At 39.4% G+C, this 19,911-nt stretch overlaps 3 protein-coding genes across 3 annotated transcripts in view; 2 read left to right on the top strand and 1 right to left on the bottom strand.

Annotated features, from left to right (window-relative positions):
- Positions 1-3,294: 3,294 nt before the first annotated feature.
- On the top strand, positions 3,295-19,039 carry snrnp200 (small nuclear ribonucleoprotein 200 (U5)). Its single transcript, XM_028456518.1, is given in 46 exon segments — positions 3,295-3,580; positions 3,773-3,936; positions 4,916-5,087; positions 5,199-5,391; positions 5,865-5,920; positions 6,031-6,129; positions 6,677-6,829; positions 6,931-7,030; positions 7,113-7,249; positions 7,353-7,430; positions 7,528-7,701; positions 9,068-9,205; positions 9,290-9,445; positions 9,541-9,711; positions 9,784-9,977; positions 10,528-10,651; positions 10,759-10,908; positions 10,994-11,236; positions 11,323-11,511; positions 11,580-11,777; positions 11,889-11,966; positions 11,968-12,003; positions 12,006-12,044; positions 12,116-12,196; positions 12,347-12,430; positions 12,552-12,658; positions 12,742-12,860; positions 12,944-13,098; positions 13,175-13,364; positions 13,439-13,612; positions 13,724-13,884; positions 14,021-14,248; positions 14,348-14,539; positions 14,615-14,793; positions 14,876-15,027; positions 15,119-15,227; positions 15,311-15,419; positions 15,499-15,688; positions 16,483-16,647; positions 16,737-16,858; positions 16,966-17,109; positions 17,190-17,366; positions 17,447-17,607; positions 18,222-18,303; positions 18,387-18,479; positions 18,565-19,039. Coding segments are annotated over 46 exon segments (6,411 nt in total). The 5' UTR covers positions 3,295-3,535; the 3' UTR covers positions 18,715-19,039.
- The window catches only part of gatd3l (glutamine amidotransferase class 1 domain containing 3, like), a 20,538-nt gene continuing 18,840 nt past the window's right edge, over positions 18,214-19,911 (top strand). The window contains exon 1 of the mRNA XM_028456520.1: positions 18,214-18,220. The gene's annotated coding sequence lies outside the window, so the exon portion shown is untranslated. The remainder of the gene's footprint in view (positions 18,221-19,911) is intronic.
- ciao1 (cytosolic iron-sulfur assembly component 1) overlaps positions 19,040-19,911 on the bottom strand; it is a 4,151-nt gene continuing 3,279 nt past the window's right edge. Inside the window, exon 7 of the mRNA XM_028456519.1 lies at positions 19,040-19,394. Within this exon, the coding sequence (XP_028312320.1) occupies positions 19,163-19,394 (232 nt within the window). The 3' untranslated portion in view covers positions 19,040-19,162. The remainder of the gene's footprint in view (positions 19,395-19,911) is intronic.

Here is a 19,911-nt window from a genome sequence, read left to right as displayed (position 1 = left end):
AAAATGTTACTTAGGAAAACAGGATCTGTAGTAGGGCTGGACGATTTTGCCTTAAAAAAGTTTTGAAGTTTTGAGTTTTTGAAGAAAAAAATCAAGTTTCGATTAGATTTTCGATTTTTTTTTTTTTTTTTGTTTTTTTTTTCAATGCACTTAAAAATGACTGCAGACATCAGATATATTGTCAAAAGTGCAACTTTATTGCTGCAATTGTCCTCAAGAGTTAAAATCCATAAAACAATCCCAAAATAAAAAGTAAATGAGGTTCTGTCATTCAACAATTTCAAGCTTTAACTCAGGTTTAAGCAAAAGTGCAACAGCAACTTCACAGTAGCTTAAATTTTCTGATTAGAAAATCAGATAACTACATATTTTATAACACATAACATTACAATTAAAAAAACAATAAACTCTTCCATTAGCATCTCAGCATAGTGGGAATAAAACATTAAACATGCCTGTGGCACACATACAGCCTACTCAAAGGGTAAACACGTGTAAACAAAGAGGGGGCTGGCTCACATCACACTACGGTAACCCACAAGGACAGAACGCGAAAAAGATTTAAAAAAAAAATTTTAAACTTGAATTTGCAAATAAAAATTGTTTTTATCTACATATTCAATAAATCGATAAAATCATTTTTTTTTTGCCCAGCCCTAATCTGTTGCTAAAGATGAGAAGAGGATCAAAACTCTCTGAATGTGACATGGAACAACTGTAGAAACCAACAGTGACTGTTTTACAATGCATCCATGCACATGTGCCAGGGATTTAAAATGCATGCTTCTCAATGCCGCTGATCTCTCACATCCCTACCTGCAGGCTAAGATACCTATTGTGTCTTTGGGAGTGTGCAGCTCATTTATCAAAGCCACCCTTAATATCATGTCAGCCACTGGATGAGACAGATGATGCTGTGAAGCTGCAGAAGTAATATGCACAACAGATTTTGCAGAATCACTGTGTAATGGCATGGTAGTCACTTGAGGTCACATAAAAAATGTGACTATAGACCTCTTGGATGAGTTATCACACGTGACCCACATTCATTTCATCTTTCTCATTGTGATCATTTCTCAGGCTCGTGTATTCATACTTCATAATGAATAGGCTGAACTCAGCATTTTAATATCCAAATTTATGGAACTTTATCTAAGGGCAAATATATTTGACGTGGAGTTTACATTTCTGACATAAAAGAAGTTGATGGGATTTTTGTTTTTCCCATCCATGCTTTGATTAATCAAAAGTAACAGTATAGCACTGGAGCAATGATATAGAATGGTAAACAAAAAACACAACATGAACAAGTATTAAGTGTACAATGACAGGGGTGTATGTTAGTTAACTATTTGACTGGTAACATTGTTATATATGCGACATAAACCAAATATTCTAAAAGATTTTTATTTTTTGAGTGAATGATGTACAGTTTCATTTTGATGGCAGATAATTTTGATTTACAGATATGGAATTTATCAAGAATTATGATGAGGTTAATAATGTAACATTGTTTCATTTTCAAATATGATTGAGAGAATAATCCAAACAGCACTTCAACACAGGACAGAGTCATTTCTGAATAAATTTATTTTAAAAAGCGCAAAAAGATGACGATTCCGTACAAGTGAAGTTCACAAAGGATGATCATCCTCGTTGGCTTGTTTACAAAAACAGTTTGCATTATTTTCCTTTTTGTTTCTTTGCGGGACAGAAAAAGGGGTGCATGCGGTGTATCAGTTTGAAACTAATTTATTTTATTTTATTCAAACAAACATATTTGTAGGTTATAGATGCCATATTTCATTTATGAGATCAGAATCGACTAAGGGACAACATTTGGGGAAGAAATCATCTCATTTTGAAACAAAACTCTAATTTTACAGTTTTTATCTTTCTTTTTTGAGTGAAAATGAAATTTTACCCAGATAAGTGACAGCAGGATAATGGAAAAAGTGAAGATAATGTGTCTGAGTTTCTGAGTTATTACACCAGACAGACATTAATTACAGCATATTCCTTTGAGGGTATAGGAACACAATATTTGTTTTAAAAAAAAATAAAAAATAAAACTAAGATATGAAATAACAACAGGCAATTCAGTTTTCTAAGATTAGGCATTTGTGTTTGCAATGTTTTTGTTGTTCCAAGTAAAATATTTGTGAGCAGGAAAATAAGGTTTTCAAATAAAATGTGAAAAGGGATTTTGTTAACAATGATAAAATAAAATAAATAATAATATAAAGTTGCAGGTCAAAAATAATGCTTTGAGAAGACATATTTGGAATTGATCCTTTTCTTTTTAAGTGCAGCAAAATTAATAAAATCTAGACCACTGTGTTGATAAGAGTTTGTTATTAATATTTGTGTGATAGGGATTCAATTTTCTGTATCAGCTTGGCTCAATAAGTTCCTGCCCTAAAGAGATCTATTTATTTAGATGCACAAATTCAGCCTTTTCTTTATTTTATCTACAAGTTTAAGGTAAAGAGAGCATCTATTTTTAACCTTTTCTTAAATGGTCCTTAATAGGAATGTTAATAATAATAAAGGGAGTATAATGGTTGATTGAGTAGCAAACAGCTGGTTTCTCCTGCACACGTCATCATTTCCTTTAAACAAAACAAAAAAAAAACTGCTCTCCATGCTGCCATCTGGGTGTGAGTGCCAGAACTAACACAACATGGATGTGTGCACCAAACACTAGTGATCACAGACAGAGCCAGGCCAAGGCTGAGGAACCCAAAGTTCATTTTAATCTGCCCCCATAACGTTTTAAAACATCATTTGTAAACATCAATAAAATGTGACAACAGATAAGAGTAGTAGAGTGGAGTAACTTTATTGATCCCGCAGTGGTGGAATTTACTGTCACGACAGCTCAGATAAAGTGTAAAATAAATAAATAAAAAACAGAAGGCAACACACAGAATACCCAAAAGACATTTAAAAAAAAAAGTGCAACAAAGAAGATAAAATACAACAATACAATAATAGAGGCTATGTATAAATATAAATAGAAAAAAAATGTGAAAAGTATAAAGAATATAGCTATATATTTTTATCCTTGAATATAATATATACATATTTACACGGAGAGATAGATCACAGACATTGTAGCCAATCATGACAGACATTTAGTTACTTATCTTTTAAAAATATGCACTCTGATGATCCAACTGTAATAGAAAAAGCGACTCTTAATATTTGCATGAATAAAATAGAAAAACACAATAATGTGACTACTCGCCGTGTCCTGTAGGAGGCGCTGCTTTTACGTATGTGTGACGCTGACCTTTGACACCGGAAGTGAAAGCGGCTCCTTAGCTCGTGTTAGCAACGGTGCCATTGTACGTTCGTCTCACGCATTTGACTTCAATGAAACGCGAACGTGTTACGCATATTCTGATGCTTCTCATGTAAAGACTTAGTGAATGCTCGGAACTATTGTGTAAAGTGGCAGAGTAACGTCTACTCTGAGGATATCCATAGCCCGCGTCTCAAAGTGCGGTGAACCCAGAGGAGCAGCGGCATCATGGCGGATGTCACCGCTCGTAGCCTACAGTATGAGTACAAAGCGGTAAGCATGTTCACAGTTAATCTGCCTAACTAACTGGAAGTTATTTCTACACCATTGACGTTCACATAAGAAGCAATTCTAACGCTAATAAATGTGGACAGCTAATTCGGCTAATTGCTAACCCAGCTACCTGCATTCGTTGATCTGTGATTTGCCTGACTCAGTATCTTTGTCTTTTGTTGCTGCTGACAGAACTCAAACTTGGTTCTACAAGCTGATCGGTCTTTGATTGACCGTACACGGAGAGATGAGCCCACCGGAGAGGTGCTGTCCTTGGTGGGGAAGCTGGAGGGGACCAAGATGGGTGACAAACATCAGAGGACCAAGCCCCAGAAGTTGGAGGAACGACGAGACAAGTCAGTGTTGTTAAAAACAACTGAAAGCTTTCCTTAAGTCACAACTATGGAAGAGATTATTCGACTACGAAATTGTTCCTTTTTTGGTTAATGTTTGATTTATTTTATTGCTAGAATAGGTCGCACTAATGTGTTTATTATTCTAAAAAAGTGGATTTTGACTAAAGAGAAATGTTTGTATTACATCTATAATTCATGGAAATACAGACCCTAGTTTAATGTTATTTCATGTAAAGAACTGGTTTGTCAATGTTTGCTGTGAATAAATGAGAAGTATTTCCTTAGTTCTTAAGTCTTGATTTTAATTAGTGAACTTAAGCATTAGGGCTGGGCAAAAAAAATCTATTAATCGAATTTATAGATAAAAAAACATTTTATTTAGGAAATTCGATTTAAAAAAACAATGTTTTATTTTTTGTATTTATTGTGATCAGTTATTTTCCCACCACAGTTTTTTCTGACCTTTTCACATTCCGTGATGTGAGCCAGCCCCCTCTTGTGTTTACCCTTTGGGTAGGGCTATATGTGTGCTACAGGCATGTTTAATGTTATACTCACACTATGCTGAGATGCTAACGGAAGAGTTTATTATTTCTAATTGTAATGTTATGTTATAAAATATGTAGTTATCTGATTATCTGAAAATTTAAGCTACTGTGAAGTTGTTGTTGCACTTTTGCTTAAACTTGAGTTAAAGCTTGAAATTGTTGAATGACAGAACCTCATTTACTTTTTGTTTTGGGATTGTTCTATGCATTTTACCTCTTGAGGACAATCACAGCAATGAAGTTGTGTCTGAAGTCGTTTTTAAGTGCATGGAGGTGGGGGGGGTGAAATTTAAGGGAAAATCACCCAGCCCTATTGAGCATATATAAACGCTCCATGCAGTGATGCTTGCAATAGAATCTAATATTTTGTCTTGAAAAATGGCCGAGTTGTATATTTATGTATGGTGATACATTTTTTTTTCCATTTGCAGGAGACGTAAAAGAGACGAGGACAGGCATGACATCAACAAAATGAAGGGCTTTACCCTTCTCTCTGAAGGCATTGATGAAATGGTGGGCATCGTGTACAAGCCAAAAACCAAAGAAACCAGAGAGACCTACGAGGTGCTGCTTAGTTTTATCCACGCTGCATTGGGAGACCAGGTCAGACAGTTGACATTTTATTGTTCTTTCAACTAATATTGGATATTGGATGTACCATTGTGCTTCATGGTGAATAAGTCTGGTATCAAATTGCTTATAATGTGATTGCAGCCACGTGACATTTTATGTGGAGCAGCCGATGAAGTGCTGGCAGTGTTGAAGAATGACAAAATGAGGGATAAAGAGAGGCGGCGTGAAGTGGAGCAGCTTCTGGGACCTGCTGATGACACACGTTACCACGTGTTGGTTAATCTGGGAAAAAAGATCACAGACTATGGAGGCGACAAAGACTTGCAGAACATGGGTAAAAATCAGAATCAGAATCAGAATCATCTTTATTCGCCAAGTGTATGTTGTACACACGAGGAATTTGACTCGGTCAACTGTGCTCTCTCCAATAGTGAAAACAATTCAATAATAAACAATCAACTAGAAGAGATGATAATAAGTATAAACATAAGTATAAATATAAACAGTAGTTAGACTAGAATGTGCAAATAACAAGATGATAATAATAATAATAATAGTATAAAAAAAATAAATAAATACAAAATAAAAATTAAAAAAAAAAATAAGATAAAAAGAAGGGAAAAATAATAGAAAAGAAAGGTAATAATAAAATATAATATTAATAAAAGGAAAATAGTGCAGTAGAGCATTGATAAGTAGTGCAGGAGAAAAAACAAGTGAAATGTAATTCTTAACAGCAGGATGGTGCTGTGGTGAAGTGTTCGCTTTTCTTTATTGCATCTTGTCTTCTACTCTTCCTCCTTATAGATGACAACATTGATGAAACTTATGGAGTTAATGTCCAGTTTGAGTCTGATGAGGAGGTGAGGAATCTCTTTCTTCCTAAACTGCTGTGCTGATCACACTTTAAATCTCTGCAAGGTAAAAGATGTTTGTGCCACATGTTTTTTTTCACCGATTTCCTTCAAAACAGGAAGGAGACGAGGATCAGTTTGGTGAGGTGCGAGATGAACACTCTGATGAAGACAGTGAAGGAGAGGAGGCAGATGTGGGCTGCACTCTTACAGCCAATGTAAGTGTGATCATCTATTTTTATACAGTTTTCTTTTTGCTGCATTAAAGGATAGGAGAAATAATTGATTAATCGTCATTCAGAAATAATAATCAATAATTGATGCATACATTTACTATAATTGTTTATTTACAGTGGAGAAAATAATTATTTGATCCCCTGCTGATTTAGTAAGTTTGACCGATTACAAAGAAGTGAGCAGGCTATAGTATTTATAGCACAATATATTTAAAAAAACAGTTTATGTATTGTATGTTACAAGCGAGAATGCTGCTACTTTGGCACTTAACCATGTAGCTCTAACTGAACAATTTAGAGATGTCCTCTGCTGCTTTAATAAAAGGTAATTTCATCTCCTGTCTGAATGCAATTGGTTTGTTTTTAAAAGTAGCAATTCATCAGTGGTCACGGTGAGAAACAAAGAAATGTTATGGGGAAAATAATTTATTCATAATCGAATCACAGTCTCCTATAATCATAATCAAACTGAGTCGTGAGCTGCATAAAGATTCCCACCCCTACATAAAAGTTTATTTTGTTTATTCAGCTCGGTGCAACAGGTGATGTGATGACTGTAAAGAAAAAGGATCTGCACCCCCGAGACATTGATGCCTTTTGGCTTCAACGTCAACTCAGCCGTTTCTATGACGATGCCATAGTTTCTCAAAAGAAGGCAGATGAAGTCTTGGAAATCCTGAAGGTATATTTTTCCTAGTTTCTCTGTATTTAGTTGTCATTAAAGCAGGTTGAATTTTTTCTTTAGAGATTTGCTGACATTTTCCTTTCTCTGTTAATCCATAGACGGCCAGCGATGACAGAGAATGTGAGAACCAGCTGGTGCTGCTTTTGGGCTTCAACACCTTTGATTTCATTAAAATTCTCCGTCAGCATCGACGCATGAGTAGGTCTTTTCCAAAATAACTTATATCCCTGTTTTTTAATTCGAATCCCTCCTTGAAACTAATGCTTTTCTCTTGATACAGTTCAATATTGTACCATGCTGGCAAGTGCTCAGAGTGAAGGTGAGAAGGAACGCATTATGGCAAAGATGGAGTCTGATCAAGATCTGTCGAAGATTCTGTACCAGCTGCAGGAGACCGAAAAGGAGGACATCATTCGAGTATGACATCTTGTTTGGATAAGAAATGATTCGCACCTAAGAAAATAAATATTTTCTCCAGTACGTTTTATTCAGATTATTTGTATTTTAAAACCTTTTATAGGAGGAGCGATCACGAAGGGAGAGGGTTAGAAAGTCCCGTGTTGATGACTTGGAAGCAATGGATGTTGAACATGGGGAGGTTCGTAAAGCAACACTGGCTCTAAACGTTCCAGGTCAGCATCTGATGCTTTTTTTTCTACATGTATTAAAGCGAGCTGTTTTTCTGATCTTTGCAGTCGATGGCACCCCGGCAGCTGCTGGACCTGGACGACCTGACTTTTGCCCAGGGGAGTCATTTCATGGCCAACAAACGGTGCCAGCTGCCAGACGGCTCTTTCCGCAAACAGCGCAAAGGTTATGAAGAAGTCCATGTGCCAGCCCTCAAACCGAAACCCTTTTCAGACAACGAGGTGCGTAGTAGGGCTGGGATGATACCCTTTTATCTTCTTTGGTGCCGATTCGATTTAAATTGCGATTCTGAATTTACAAGTATTGCGATTCTACAGTGACCATTTTCACAATTTTTTTCCTTATCCAGACACACAAGTTGAAACCTAAACTTCTAGAAATATGTCACAGTTCCAAAAAACAATGCACATCACATTCAATCATTCACTGAGTTATCATTATTTATTCAGTGATTTATTATTATTTAGATGGAAATAAATAAAATAAAACCTCCATCAGAAAGGAGGTAAACAACATTTACAAAAAACAAATTTGTGCATAACTTTTTGAAGTTAGTTAACTGAAACTTTTAATGTTCATCAAGTGCTTTGGAGTGTCTAGTTTTTTGCATAGGAACAGTAGCTGGTCAACATGCTGGTAGTTGGGCTGCTTCAAAAGAGATTTCACAATGTATTGCAGTGTAAAGATCGGCCTCATTTTTTTGTCTGAGCCACATTTAAAATATCTTTTTTTCTCCCTCATACTAATGACAGAATAACGTTTGTTTGTGTGGAAAGCCTGATTTTATTAACTTCTTACATTCAGAAATTATCAGCGCACACTAGTCGTCATCATCTCTCATCAATGTTTCACTTGTTATTTACTCTGTAGTGTGATCAAACTGTGGCTTTACATTGGACAGTGTTAAAATAGTTGACCAGCGTGGACATAATTCTGACGTCTGTCAGAGTTTCAGTTCACAACCTGCAGCTGACGTGTGCACCGCGGCACACAGCTGATTTGCTCCGCGACGCAGCAACCACCATCCTTCCGCCTTATCTGACATAACGCACGTAGCCACCTTGACTGGCTTTATTACCTGGATAAGTTTTTTCAATATCCCATCCAGAGTCCGTTAGTCTGCTGCCGTGTGTCTTATTTTGCTTGCTTTAGCTTTATGTCTGGATGGTGACGGACAAGATGAGCAGTAGTTTGTTGTGTTACACAATGCGCTACTTGTCCGGAGCAGAGTTTAATCTTTGGTCACGTCTAAACCCGTTCGCCATGGAATCGATCAAAAGAATGTACATACTTTTGATTTGAATGATACAGTAGCAGGTTTATTCATGTTTGTTGGTTTTGCCTTCCTTGTGTTTACACTCACTTGTTGGTACATTATCGCCACCCAGTGGTTGCCCACAAAAATGTGAAAAATACAATTAAAAAAAAAATCGATTCTGGGAAGCAGAATCAATTATTAAAATCGGCACCCTAAAAATCGCGATAAATCGTACATTTTTTAGTGCGTAGTAACAAATGTGTTATTTAAAAACCTGTCTTTAACAACAAACACACAACTGATATCTGCCAATCTAACTCTGTCTTCAGGTGCTTGTGTCCATTGATAAGTTGCCCAAGTATGCACAAGCTGGATTTGAAGGGTTCAAAACACTGAATCGCATTCAAAGCAAGTTGTTTAAAACAGCATTTGATACAGATGAGAACCTGCTTGTGTGTGCGCCAACGGTGAGCACACTCTTTTTATACAAAGTTCTAAATATTATTGTAGTTCAGCCTAAAGCGGTTTTGTGTTTACTGATGTGCTGACAGGGAGCCGGTAAAACCAATGTAGCTCTGATGGCGATGCTGAGAGAAATAGGAAAGCACATTAACCTGGATGGGACAATAAACGTGGATGACTTCAAAATCATCTACATTGCACCAATGCGCTCCCTGGTACAGGAGATGGTGGGAAGCTTTAGTAAGGTAAAAGTCTTCCATAACTTTCCTTTTCAGAGATAAATTTGAATTATCCCAAACGGCAACTGTTTTTAAAATCATTTATTTTTTTCTCCGACCAGCGATTGGCGAGTTACGGCATCATCGTTTCTGAGCTAACAGGAGATCACCAGCTTTGCAAAGAGGAGATAAACGCCACTCAGATTATCGTCTGCACCCCAGAGAAATGGGACATCATCACACGAAAAGGAGGAGAGCGCACATACACTCAGCTTGTGCGCCTTATTATCATTGTAAGGGCCAAAAAAGGTTTGAAGATGTGTAGAAGCTCTTAAAACTCTCATAACTGAGCAACTGTGTTGCAGGATGAAATCCACCTGCTTCACGACGACCGTGGACCCGTGTTGGAGTCGCTGGTCGCAAGGACCATCCGCAATGTGGAGCTGACCCAGGAGGATGTGCGTCTGCTGGGTTTGAGTGCCACCCTGCCTAACTATGAGGACGTGGCTACGTGCCTGCGTGTGGATCCTGCAAAGGGGCTCTTTTATTTTGACAATAGGTATGCTGCCAAACTGAATATTCTAATGAAAACAAAGAGCTATTTACATATTAAAGCTGCAGTATAGAATCGTGAGGCGCTCCTCACTCTCCCCCATCCCCTCCTGAAAAATTCTCCACCTCGGTCTTCCTTTTTCCTCTTGCTTTGCCGTGTAACCGCTGTGCTAAAAGCCTTATTAGAGACTTCAGCTTGAGTATTTTGCCATGGGACTGTCCCTACTTTCAGATTCAGAATGCGCGTAGACTTTTGACGAGCAGCTCGAGCAGCCAATAGTAATGCTTAAAACAGCTCATGGGATCGCCGTGTTGGTAGAAAGATCTCTGATTGGCTTAAGTCCATTGTCACGCTCCTGTGTTTCTAAAGCTTATTTACAGCGCCTGGAGAAGGACAAGAGATTCACTGTCAACTCAGAACACTTTGGATTACGATATGGAATACAATATAATAAGATGATTATGGATTTTTGACCAAATAAAACACAAAAATTATATTTTGCAGTTTTAAGAGCATTTTCTGAGCAATTTAATGGGATTCTCTGATTTTCCTGCAGTTTTCGTCCAGTGCCTCTGGAGCAAACGTATGTGGGCATCACTGAGAAGAAAGCCATCAAACGTTTTCAGATCATGAATGAAATCGTTTATGAGAAGATAATGGAACATGCTGGAAAGAACCAGGTGCGACCTGTTAAACTGATCATGACAGGGAAACCTGTTTCCCCCACAAAGACTGTTTTCTTTCTTGAATCTCAACTAATATTCATCTCATTGATTGTTTGGAACAGGTGCTGGTGTTTGTCCACTCCAGGAAGGAGACAGGAAAGACTGCCCGGGCCATACGAGACATGTGCTTGGAGAAGGACACCCTGGGTCTGTTTCTCAGAGAAGGCTCCGCCTCCACAGAAGTGTTGAGGACTGAGGCAGAACAGTGCAAGGTAAGCACTTTTCTATGATATAAAACTTCTATCTGCAAACAAATTGATGTCAGACTCGACCCTTAAACTGTGTTGTATCTTATAGAACCTGGAGCTGAAAGATTTGCTGCCGTACGGTTTTGCGATTCATCACGCTGGAATGACGAGAGTGGACCGTACGCTGGTGGAGGACTTATTTGCGGATCGGCACATTCAGGTTCTAGTGTCTACGGCCACACTTGCTTGGGGTGTCAACTTACCAGCACACACCGTCATCATCAAAGGAACCCAAGTTTACAGTCCAGAGAAAGGCAGATGGACTGAACTGGGAGCCTTGGACATTTTACAGGTTGGTATCTTTCTTTTAATACAAAACCAAAGTTTGCTCTTTTCTTCTTTCACTGATTTTTAATTAGCCATTGATGCCTGGTGTAGATGCTTGGACGAGCTGGTCGTCCTCAGTATGACACCAAAGGGGAAGGAATTTTGATCACGTCCCATGGAGAGCTGCAGTACTACCTGTCACTGCTCAATCAGCAGCTGCCCATAGAGAGTCAGATGGTGGCGAAGCTGTCCGACATGCTGAATGCAGAGATTGTCCTGGGAAATGTGCAGACTGTGAAGGTCAGACAAATGCATGCAGTCACGCGTGTGAACTGGTTTTTGCATTCAAACTGTGTTCCTGTTGTCAGGATGCTGTGAACTGGCTGGGTTATACCTACCTGTATGTGAGGATGCTCCGCAACCCTACGCTGTACGGAGTTTCTCATGATGATCGAAGCACAGACCCACTGCTGGAGAGGCGCAGAACGGACCTGGTGCACACAGCAGCCAGTGTGCTGGACAAGAACACACTCGTCAAGTATGACAAGCGAACTGGCAGCTTTCAGGTTTGCACCACAATGCTTAAATAGGATTTTGATCGTGATGCTGGCACCAGTGCATGTAAATCTATCAAGAATGAAACTTTGTGATTTATTTTGTGTTTTTTTGTTGTAAAGGTAACAGATCTGGGGCGGATTGCTAGCCACTTCTACATCACTCATGACTCAATTCAAACCTACAACCAGCTGCTGAAACCCCACTCTCAGTGAGATTGAGCTTTTCCGAGTTTTCTCTCCCTCTCCTCTGAATTCAGGAACATCAACGTCAGAGAAGTAGCCAACTCCACACAACCCTAAAGAAAACGGTACATGTTTAAAGAAATAACAAACACTCTCTTTCTCAGGAGGAGAAACTGGAGCTTCAGAAGCTGCTTGAAAGAGTTCCTATACCTGTGAAAGAGAGTATTGAGGAGCCCAGTGCAAAGGTACAATAATGATGCATTAGCTTCAGTCCCAAACAGAAGGATTACAAATGTTTTACAAATGTTTCCATAAGCAGAAAGGAGACTTCATCTCTTTCTTTTTTATTTTCATTTCTGTGTTTTATTCAATTGTTTGCTTTATTTCCTTTTCAGATCAACGTGCTGCTCCAGGCGTACATCTCTCAGCTTAAACTCGAAGGCTTTGCCCTCATGGCCGACATGGTCTACGTCACACAAGTACAAGCAGCTCGTTCTGTCTTTTAAAACTATTAAAGCTATAGTCATTTTGGCAATTTTTCTGCAATTCAATTGTTTCAATAAATCATTTTTTTTTTTTTTTTTTTTTGACCTGCTTCAGAGTGCTGGCCGGTTGATGCGAGCCATTTTCGAGATTGTGCTGAACAGGGGCTGGGCTCAGCTCACAGACAAAACCCTGAATCTCTGCAAGATGATTGACAAGAGAATGTAAGTGTACATGAAGTAATGTCTACCATTACTGTAAAGGCAGGCTACTTACTATATTATCCATTGTGCCTCTTTTTAAACAGGTGGCAGTCCATGTCTCCCTTGCGACAGTTCAAGAAACTGCCTGAAGAAGTGATAAAGAAGATCGAGAAGAAAAACTTCCCTTTTGAGCGTCTCTATGATCTTAACCACAATGAAATTGGTGAGTTTTTTTTCCCGTGTTCCAGAGGTTTAGCTGTTTTAGACGCAGCCTAGAAAAACCTGACGTTCATCTCCTTTGATTAGGTGAGCTCATCAGAATGCCAAAAATGGGAAAGACTATTCACAAATACGTCCACCAGTTCCCCAAACTGGACCTGGCCGTGCATCTGCAGCCCATCACTCGCTCCACGCTCAAAGTGGAACTTACCATCACACCTGATTTCCAGTGGGACGACAAGGTTAGCAATTATACGGACAATATGCTGCTCTTTCATGTTCTTTTGTTGATGATTACACTGTTATTCTACTACATAGATTCATGGATCATCAGAGGCTTTCTGGATTCTGATTGAGGATGTGGACAGTGAGGTTATTCTCCATCATGAGTACTTTCTTCTTAAAGCCAAGTACGCCCAGGACGAGCACCTGGTGACATTCTTTGTACCCGTTTTTGAGCCGCTGCCTCCTCAATACTTCATCCGTGTTGTCTCAGACCGCTGGCTCTGTGAGTGAAGCTTAATATCTGTCACAATCATTTTAAAGGATACATTTCAGCTGACTGCTTTGTTTCTGTCCCAGCTTGTGAGACTCAGCTGCCAGTGTCCTTCCGCCACCTGATCCTGCCAGAGAAATACCCTCCACCTACTGAGCTGCTGGACTTGCAGCCGCTCCCCGTCACTGCCCTCAGGAACTCTGCCTTCGAGGCTCTCTACCAGAATAAGTTCCCTTTCTTCAACCCCATCCAGACCCAAGGTATGAGAAAAATACACCCATTTATTCCTTTCACAAGGGGAATTTTCCTTGTTTATTATGATTGTTTTAATTTAAAAATGAGGACTAATGAGATTAATTGTTTTCTCCCAGTTTTCAATGCTGTGTACAACAGTGATGATAATGTGTTTGTGGGAGCCCCCACCGGCAGTGGAAAGACCATCTGTGCTGAGTTTGCTATTTTGAGGATGCTGCTGCACAGCTCAGAGGGTCGCTGTGTCTACATCACCCCGATGGAGGCTCTGGCAGAACAGGTGGGCAATTGGATGTGTTTGGAATGGTGTCCCCACACTCTGTACAAAGACTAAAGTTTTGTTTTAGTGTCAGAAAATGAAAACTGTGTTTTTGTGACATAGTTAATAGTTTAATATATTTTCACTGTTTGTTTAGGTGTTTATTGACTGGCATCAGAAGTTCCAGGACATCCTGAGCAAGAAGGTGGTGTTGCTGACTGGTGAGACCAGCACAGACCTGAAGCTCCTGGGAAAGGGTGACATCATAATCAGTACACCCGATAAATGGGACATCCTCTCTCGCCGCTGGAAACAGAGGAAGAATGTCCAAAACGTCAGCCTTTTCATTGTGGATGAAGCTCACCTCATTGGAGGGGAAAACGGAGTAAGGGCAAAGGGCTGCTGGGTGTGATGTACTGGGTATATGTGGGGTTCAGCTGTCACCTCCTGTACACTTTTTAAACTTCTCTTACTGTTTTCTCAGCCCGTGTTGGAGGTTATCTGCTCCAGGATGAGATACATTTCCTCCCAGATTGAGCGTCCAATCCGCATTGTGGCCCTCAGCTCGTCTCTGTCCAATGCCAAAGACGTGGCTCATTGGTTGGGCTGCAGCACCACTGCCACCTTCAACTTCCACCCCAACGTCAGACCTGTGCCTCTGGAGCTCCACATCCAGGTCTGTAAAGGAAGGAATTTATTTTTTGAGCAATCCTTTTTTATGAGGTTCATAATATTTTTTTTCTGTCTGAAGGGCTTCAATGTGAGCCACACACAAACCCGCCTGCTCTCCATGGCTAAGCCTGTGTATCACGCTATCATGAAGCACTCACCTTCCAAACCAGCTGTGGTGTTTGTCCCGTCACGTAGACAGACTCGTCTCACAGCCATTGATATCCTCACCTTCTGTGCAGCTGACGTGGTTCCACAGAGGTTTGTTAGCACAGCAAGATTCAGACAGAATACAGTGATTGCACTTCACTACAACAGTAATGTCACGTCTTTGTTTGTGTAGGTTCCTGCATTGCAATGAGAAAGATCTGGTTCCATTCCTGGACAAAATCAATGACCCCACTCTGAAGGAGACGCTGGCCAATGGAGTCGGATACCTGCACGAGGGTCTGTCTGCCACTGAGCGCAAAATAGTGGAGCAGCTCTTTAACTCAGGTTTGAGTCCCACCTGCCTCTCATGTATGTCAGCTAGGTAGGCAGTTCAAAGAGCAGAAACCTAAATAGAAGTTGTTGTGCCATTTTACAGGAGCTGTGCAGGTTGTTGTATCCTCTCGTTCTCTTTGTTGGGGCATCAACATCTCTGCTCACCTCGTCATTGTCATGGACACTCAGTACTACAACGGCAAAATCCATGCGTAAGACTTTGATCTGTAATCAAAACATGACTGAACTGTTGATAATTTTTGAGCAGATAACAAACTCCTCATATTTCCCTCAGATATGTGGACTATCCCATATACGACGTCCTCCAGATGGTTGGGAAAGCTAACAGACCAATGCTAGATGATGAAGGACGCTGTGTCATCATGTGTCAGGGCTCCAAGAAGGTAAAGTTCACATCAATTTGTGTCATCGACATCAGAGTTCTAATACTTCAACTGAACCATATTCTTTTTTTTCTGGTAGGATTTCTTTAAGAAGTTTCTGTATGAGCCGCTGCCTGTGGAGTCTCACCTCGATCACTGCCTCCATGACCACTTCAACGCTGAGATCGTCACGAAGACGGTGGAGAACAAGCAGGACGCGGTGGACTACCTGACATGGACATTCCTCTACCGCCGCATGACCCAGAACCCCAACTACTACAACTTGCAAGGTGAGTCGCAATCTGTGAACAGTGTGTGTAAAAATGAGCTCTAGGCCCCAGCAGAACGTTGTAACAGAATACTTCAGGTACAGAAGATGAGTGCTATATAGACAAGATTGAATTTAATGATTTTTTTTTTCCAGCCCTACATTGTCTAGTAAAAAGTGTGAAATGAAAGGTTTTTTTGGTTTAAAAATAATTTAACGATATTATTTGGAATAAAGGTGCCCCTATCTGATAGTAATCAGATATTGTTCTGATATCGACAACAACAAAAAACAAAACAGTATCTGATTATATTAACCTGTAAGTAAAATTTTGTTGTTGGATTTATTAAGGTCATTTTTCAGGGTTTTCTCATTCATTTATTTATTTTATTCAATTGTAGAATATGCCTTTAAGTTTAACTAGTGTTTTTTTGCACTTTAAAAATAAAATAAATATATATTTATTTTATTTATTTATTTATCTTTTTATATATTTTATCTAATTGCATAATATTCTTATATTTAAGGATAACATTTATGTAACCCCTTGATTAGTAATAAATTGGGTCAGTATTTCACAATTTATAATAATAATAATAAATAAAGGTTGCAATATTGGTGTCGTATTGTAAGTGGGGGAGGGGAAATGTATCAGAACCCCCCTAATTTGAAAATTTAAATCCTTAAGAAACTCTGTACGTATGTATGGAATGGAAAATGCTTGAATGATTGTATATACTGTATTATGCAGCTAAACATCTAATAAAGAGGTTTTGTAGAGAACTCTGGATGTTAAAGCCGCTTTCTTTCTTTCAGGGATGTCCCATCGTCACCTGTCTGATCATCTCTCTGAGCTGGTGGAAAACACGCTGCATGATCTGGAGCAGTCCAAATGCATCAGCATCGAGGATGAAATGGATGTGGCGCCACTCAATCTGGGCATGATCGCCGCTTACTACTACATCAACTACACCACCATTGGTCAGTGCTCAGTGCGGTCCCTGTTATAGTTTATCTGGTGTGTGTTGAACTGAAACTGAACAGTACTGCTTCCCTGTTGTGTTGCACAGAGTTGTTCAGCATGTCGCTGAATGCAAAGACAAAGATCCGGGGCCTGATCGAGATCATCTCCAACGCTGCAGAGTATAAGAACATACCCATCAGACACCATGAGGACACACTTCTACGTCAGGTGAATGAATGCCCATCATAATAAAAGCCCATCTGTGTTTCAATGGCAACAGTAACATCTGTAACAGGTCAATTGGATGAAGTTAAATGTTTGGTCCCTCTTTTCAGCTGGCACAAAAGGTTCCGCATAAACTGAACAACCCGAAGTTCAACGATCCTCACATGAAGACCAACCTGTTGCTGCAGGCTCATCTGTCCAGGATGCAGCTCAGTGCTGAGCTCCAGTCAGACACAGAGGACATCCTCAGCAAGGTACACATTTCTTCACATACTTCGATATTTAAGATTTTAGCTTCAATTGTATTTTTTGCACTTGCTTGTTGTGTCTGTAGGCAGTCCGTCTGATCCAGGCCTGTGTGGACGTGCTGTCCAGCAATGGCTGGCTGAGTCCTGCCCTGGCTGCCATGGAGCTGGCTCAGATGGTCACTCAGGCCATGTGGTCCAAGGACTCATACCTCAAACAGCTGCCCTTCTTCACCTCGGAGCACATCAAGCGCTGCACAGATAAAGTAATCATCCCTGGCGCACAAGTAAACACGCTTCATCTGCAGTTTAAAGGCCATCATGCTAAAGTGGTTGTGTTCTTCAGGGTGTGGAGAGCATCTTTGACATCATGGAGATGGAAGATGAAGACAGGACGGCTCTGCTGCAGCTGTCAGACGCACAGATGGCTGATGTGGCCCGATTCTGTAACCGCTACCCCAACATTGAGCTTTCATACGAAGTGGCAGAAAAAGACAACGTTAAGAGGTTTGAATGTGTTCATTCTTAAATTAACATGGGTCATTAATCCATAGAATGTATAACAATAACTGCACTTTTTCTGAGTTACACTGCTCTCGCACGTGATAAATATTAAATAGCATTTATGTTAGCGCTGGGCGGTATACCTGGTTCATACAGAATCCCGGTATATATTTTCGTTATATGAAATTTTTTATGTACCGGTGTATTTTATTACACAACTTTTGGAATGCTACGTGAGCCATTGGGCTGCTGTTGCAAACTTGTGTTACTACTAGTGTGGAATTATTCTACAATATTCACTCATTATGACAATAAAATAGACCATCCTAAGTCAATCTACTGCAGTAATTTCTCTCAACCAGTAGAAAATGCTGTGAACACCTGGTTATGCATGAAAAAAAATACTGTCATATACCGTGAAACCGTTAGAATTTTTGAAAAATACTGTGATATACATTTTTGGTCATACCACCCAGCCCTAGTTTATGTAGATTGATTTTATTCTTATCATTATTTCATTGAAGTTTTAGGCTTGGCTTTGTTGTCTTATTTTGACCACAGAGCTTTGAAGTGTATAAAATGCTGTTCTCTAACATAAATCTTGTGTGTGTGTACAGTGGCAGTCCAGTTTTGGTTCAGGTCCAACTGGAGAGAGAGGAGGAGGTCACTGGTCCCGTTGTAGCACCATTGTTCCCTCAGGTACATGTGAAAGCTGGTTGTTGCATCTCTGTTTACATTATTCAGCATTCGTCTAACAGCTGGATGTTTTTAATCTGTCACAGAAACGGGAGGAGGGCTGGTGGGTCGTAATTGGAGATCCTAAGTCCAACAGTCTTATTTCTATCAAGAGACTGACTCTGCAGCAGAAAGCAAAGGTCAGTGACACATTTATCATCAAACTGCACCCAAAGACGCATTAAACCATTTAAATTAATTGGTTTTGTTCCTCTTCTTCTTTAGGTCAAGCTGGACTTTGTTGCCCCGGTGATGGGCGTTCACAATTACACACTGTACTTCATGAGCGACGCATACATGGGCTGTGATCAGGAGTACAAGTTCAGTGTAGATGTGAAGGAGGCTGACAGTGATGGAGACAGTGACTCAGACTAACCAGTGACAGGATTACATCTGGTCCTGTCCACAGCCTAAGAGCAGTGGTTATTTTACCTGTAGATACTCGACATGACTCATATTTTGACCGTGTCATAACTTTTTGCTTTTTATTTTATTTTATTCAGTAGATTTAAACAAACTGTTTCGATAAAGCTTAACAACAATCTAAATTCCATGTGTACAGGATTTGTCATAATTCAAACATTACAGATGCAACACTCGACTTTTTTTTTTGTATAATTGTGACTTTATATAACAGTCAGTTTAAAGCTTTGAAGTTTGAATTGATGTCATGTTTTTTGCAATAAAGAGAAGCCACAAATTTCAGTTTAGTTTATTTTTATTGAGCTGTAGCAAAAGAAAACCAGTTAAAGCAACAAAAAAAAACTGAATATGAATATAATACTTTCCAGTGTAACTTGTAAGAAAACATTCTGCAAAGCAATTAATCCTCTTTGAATCTCCAAATGGCAATATCACCATCATCACTGCATGAGGCGAGAAGTCCCGCCTCCTTTGGATTCCATGCCACACAGTTGACGTCCTGATTGTGAGCTCTGGTTGCTTGAGCAACCAGGGAGAAAACAGGCTGGTTTGGGTCACCACCTTCATCCTCTTTAAACACTCGCACTGCATCGTCACCACAGGCTGTGGCCAGGGCCGCTGTCAGCTGACACCTGAGCACAGAATAAACATAGGTACATGATGTGATGCACAATCATCACATCTTTAACTTTTAGCTGTATTGACCAGGGTTGGAGTCAATTATAATTGTAATTGTGTAATTGATCATTAATTACAATTATAACTATAACTTAAACAATCGTTTACTGTTGTAAACGTAATTGAGTTCAGATAATTTATTTTGTAACTAATTGACATGGAAATTCTATAAAAACTCAATTATAATTTCATTAAACACAAAACTGGGGAACCATGTTAGTCCTATGGCTTACATATACCCACTATACGTTTCAGGGTATACTGACACAAAAGGCGCAGACACCAAAAATGTTAATATCAATATTTTCATTGATTAGGAAGCCTAACAAAGTAACCAAGAGATGAGAAACTAATAACCGATAGATAATATTTTTTAGTGTATTTTACAGCTGATTTAAGACATGGGTCAAAACTGACCCGTTATAAGAGATGCTAACAGAAAGCCAACACAAGAAGAAGGTTCAATATTAT

Source organism: Gouania willdenowi, chromosome 9, assembly GCF_900634775.1.
Source record: "Gouania willdenowi chromosome 9, fGouWil2.1, whole genome shotgun sequence".
NCBI classification, from domain to species: Eukaryota; Metazoa; Chordata; class Actinopteri; order Blenniiformes; family Gobiesocidae; genus Gouania; species Gouania willdenowi.
Note: the sequence above shows the minus strand (reverse complement) of the source record. Positions and strands in the feature narration are given on the sequence as shown.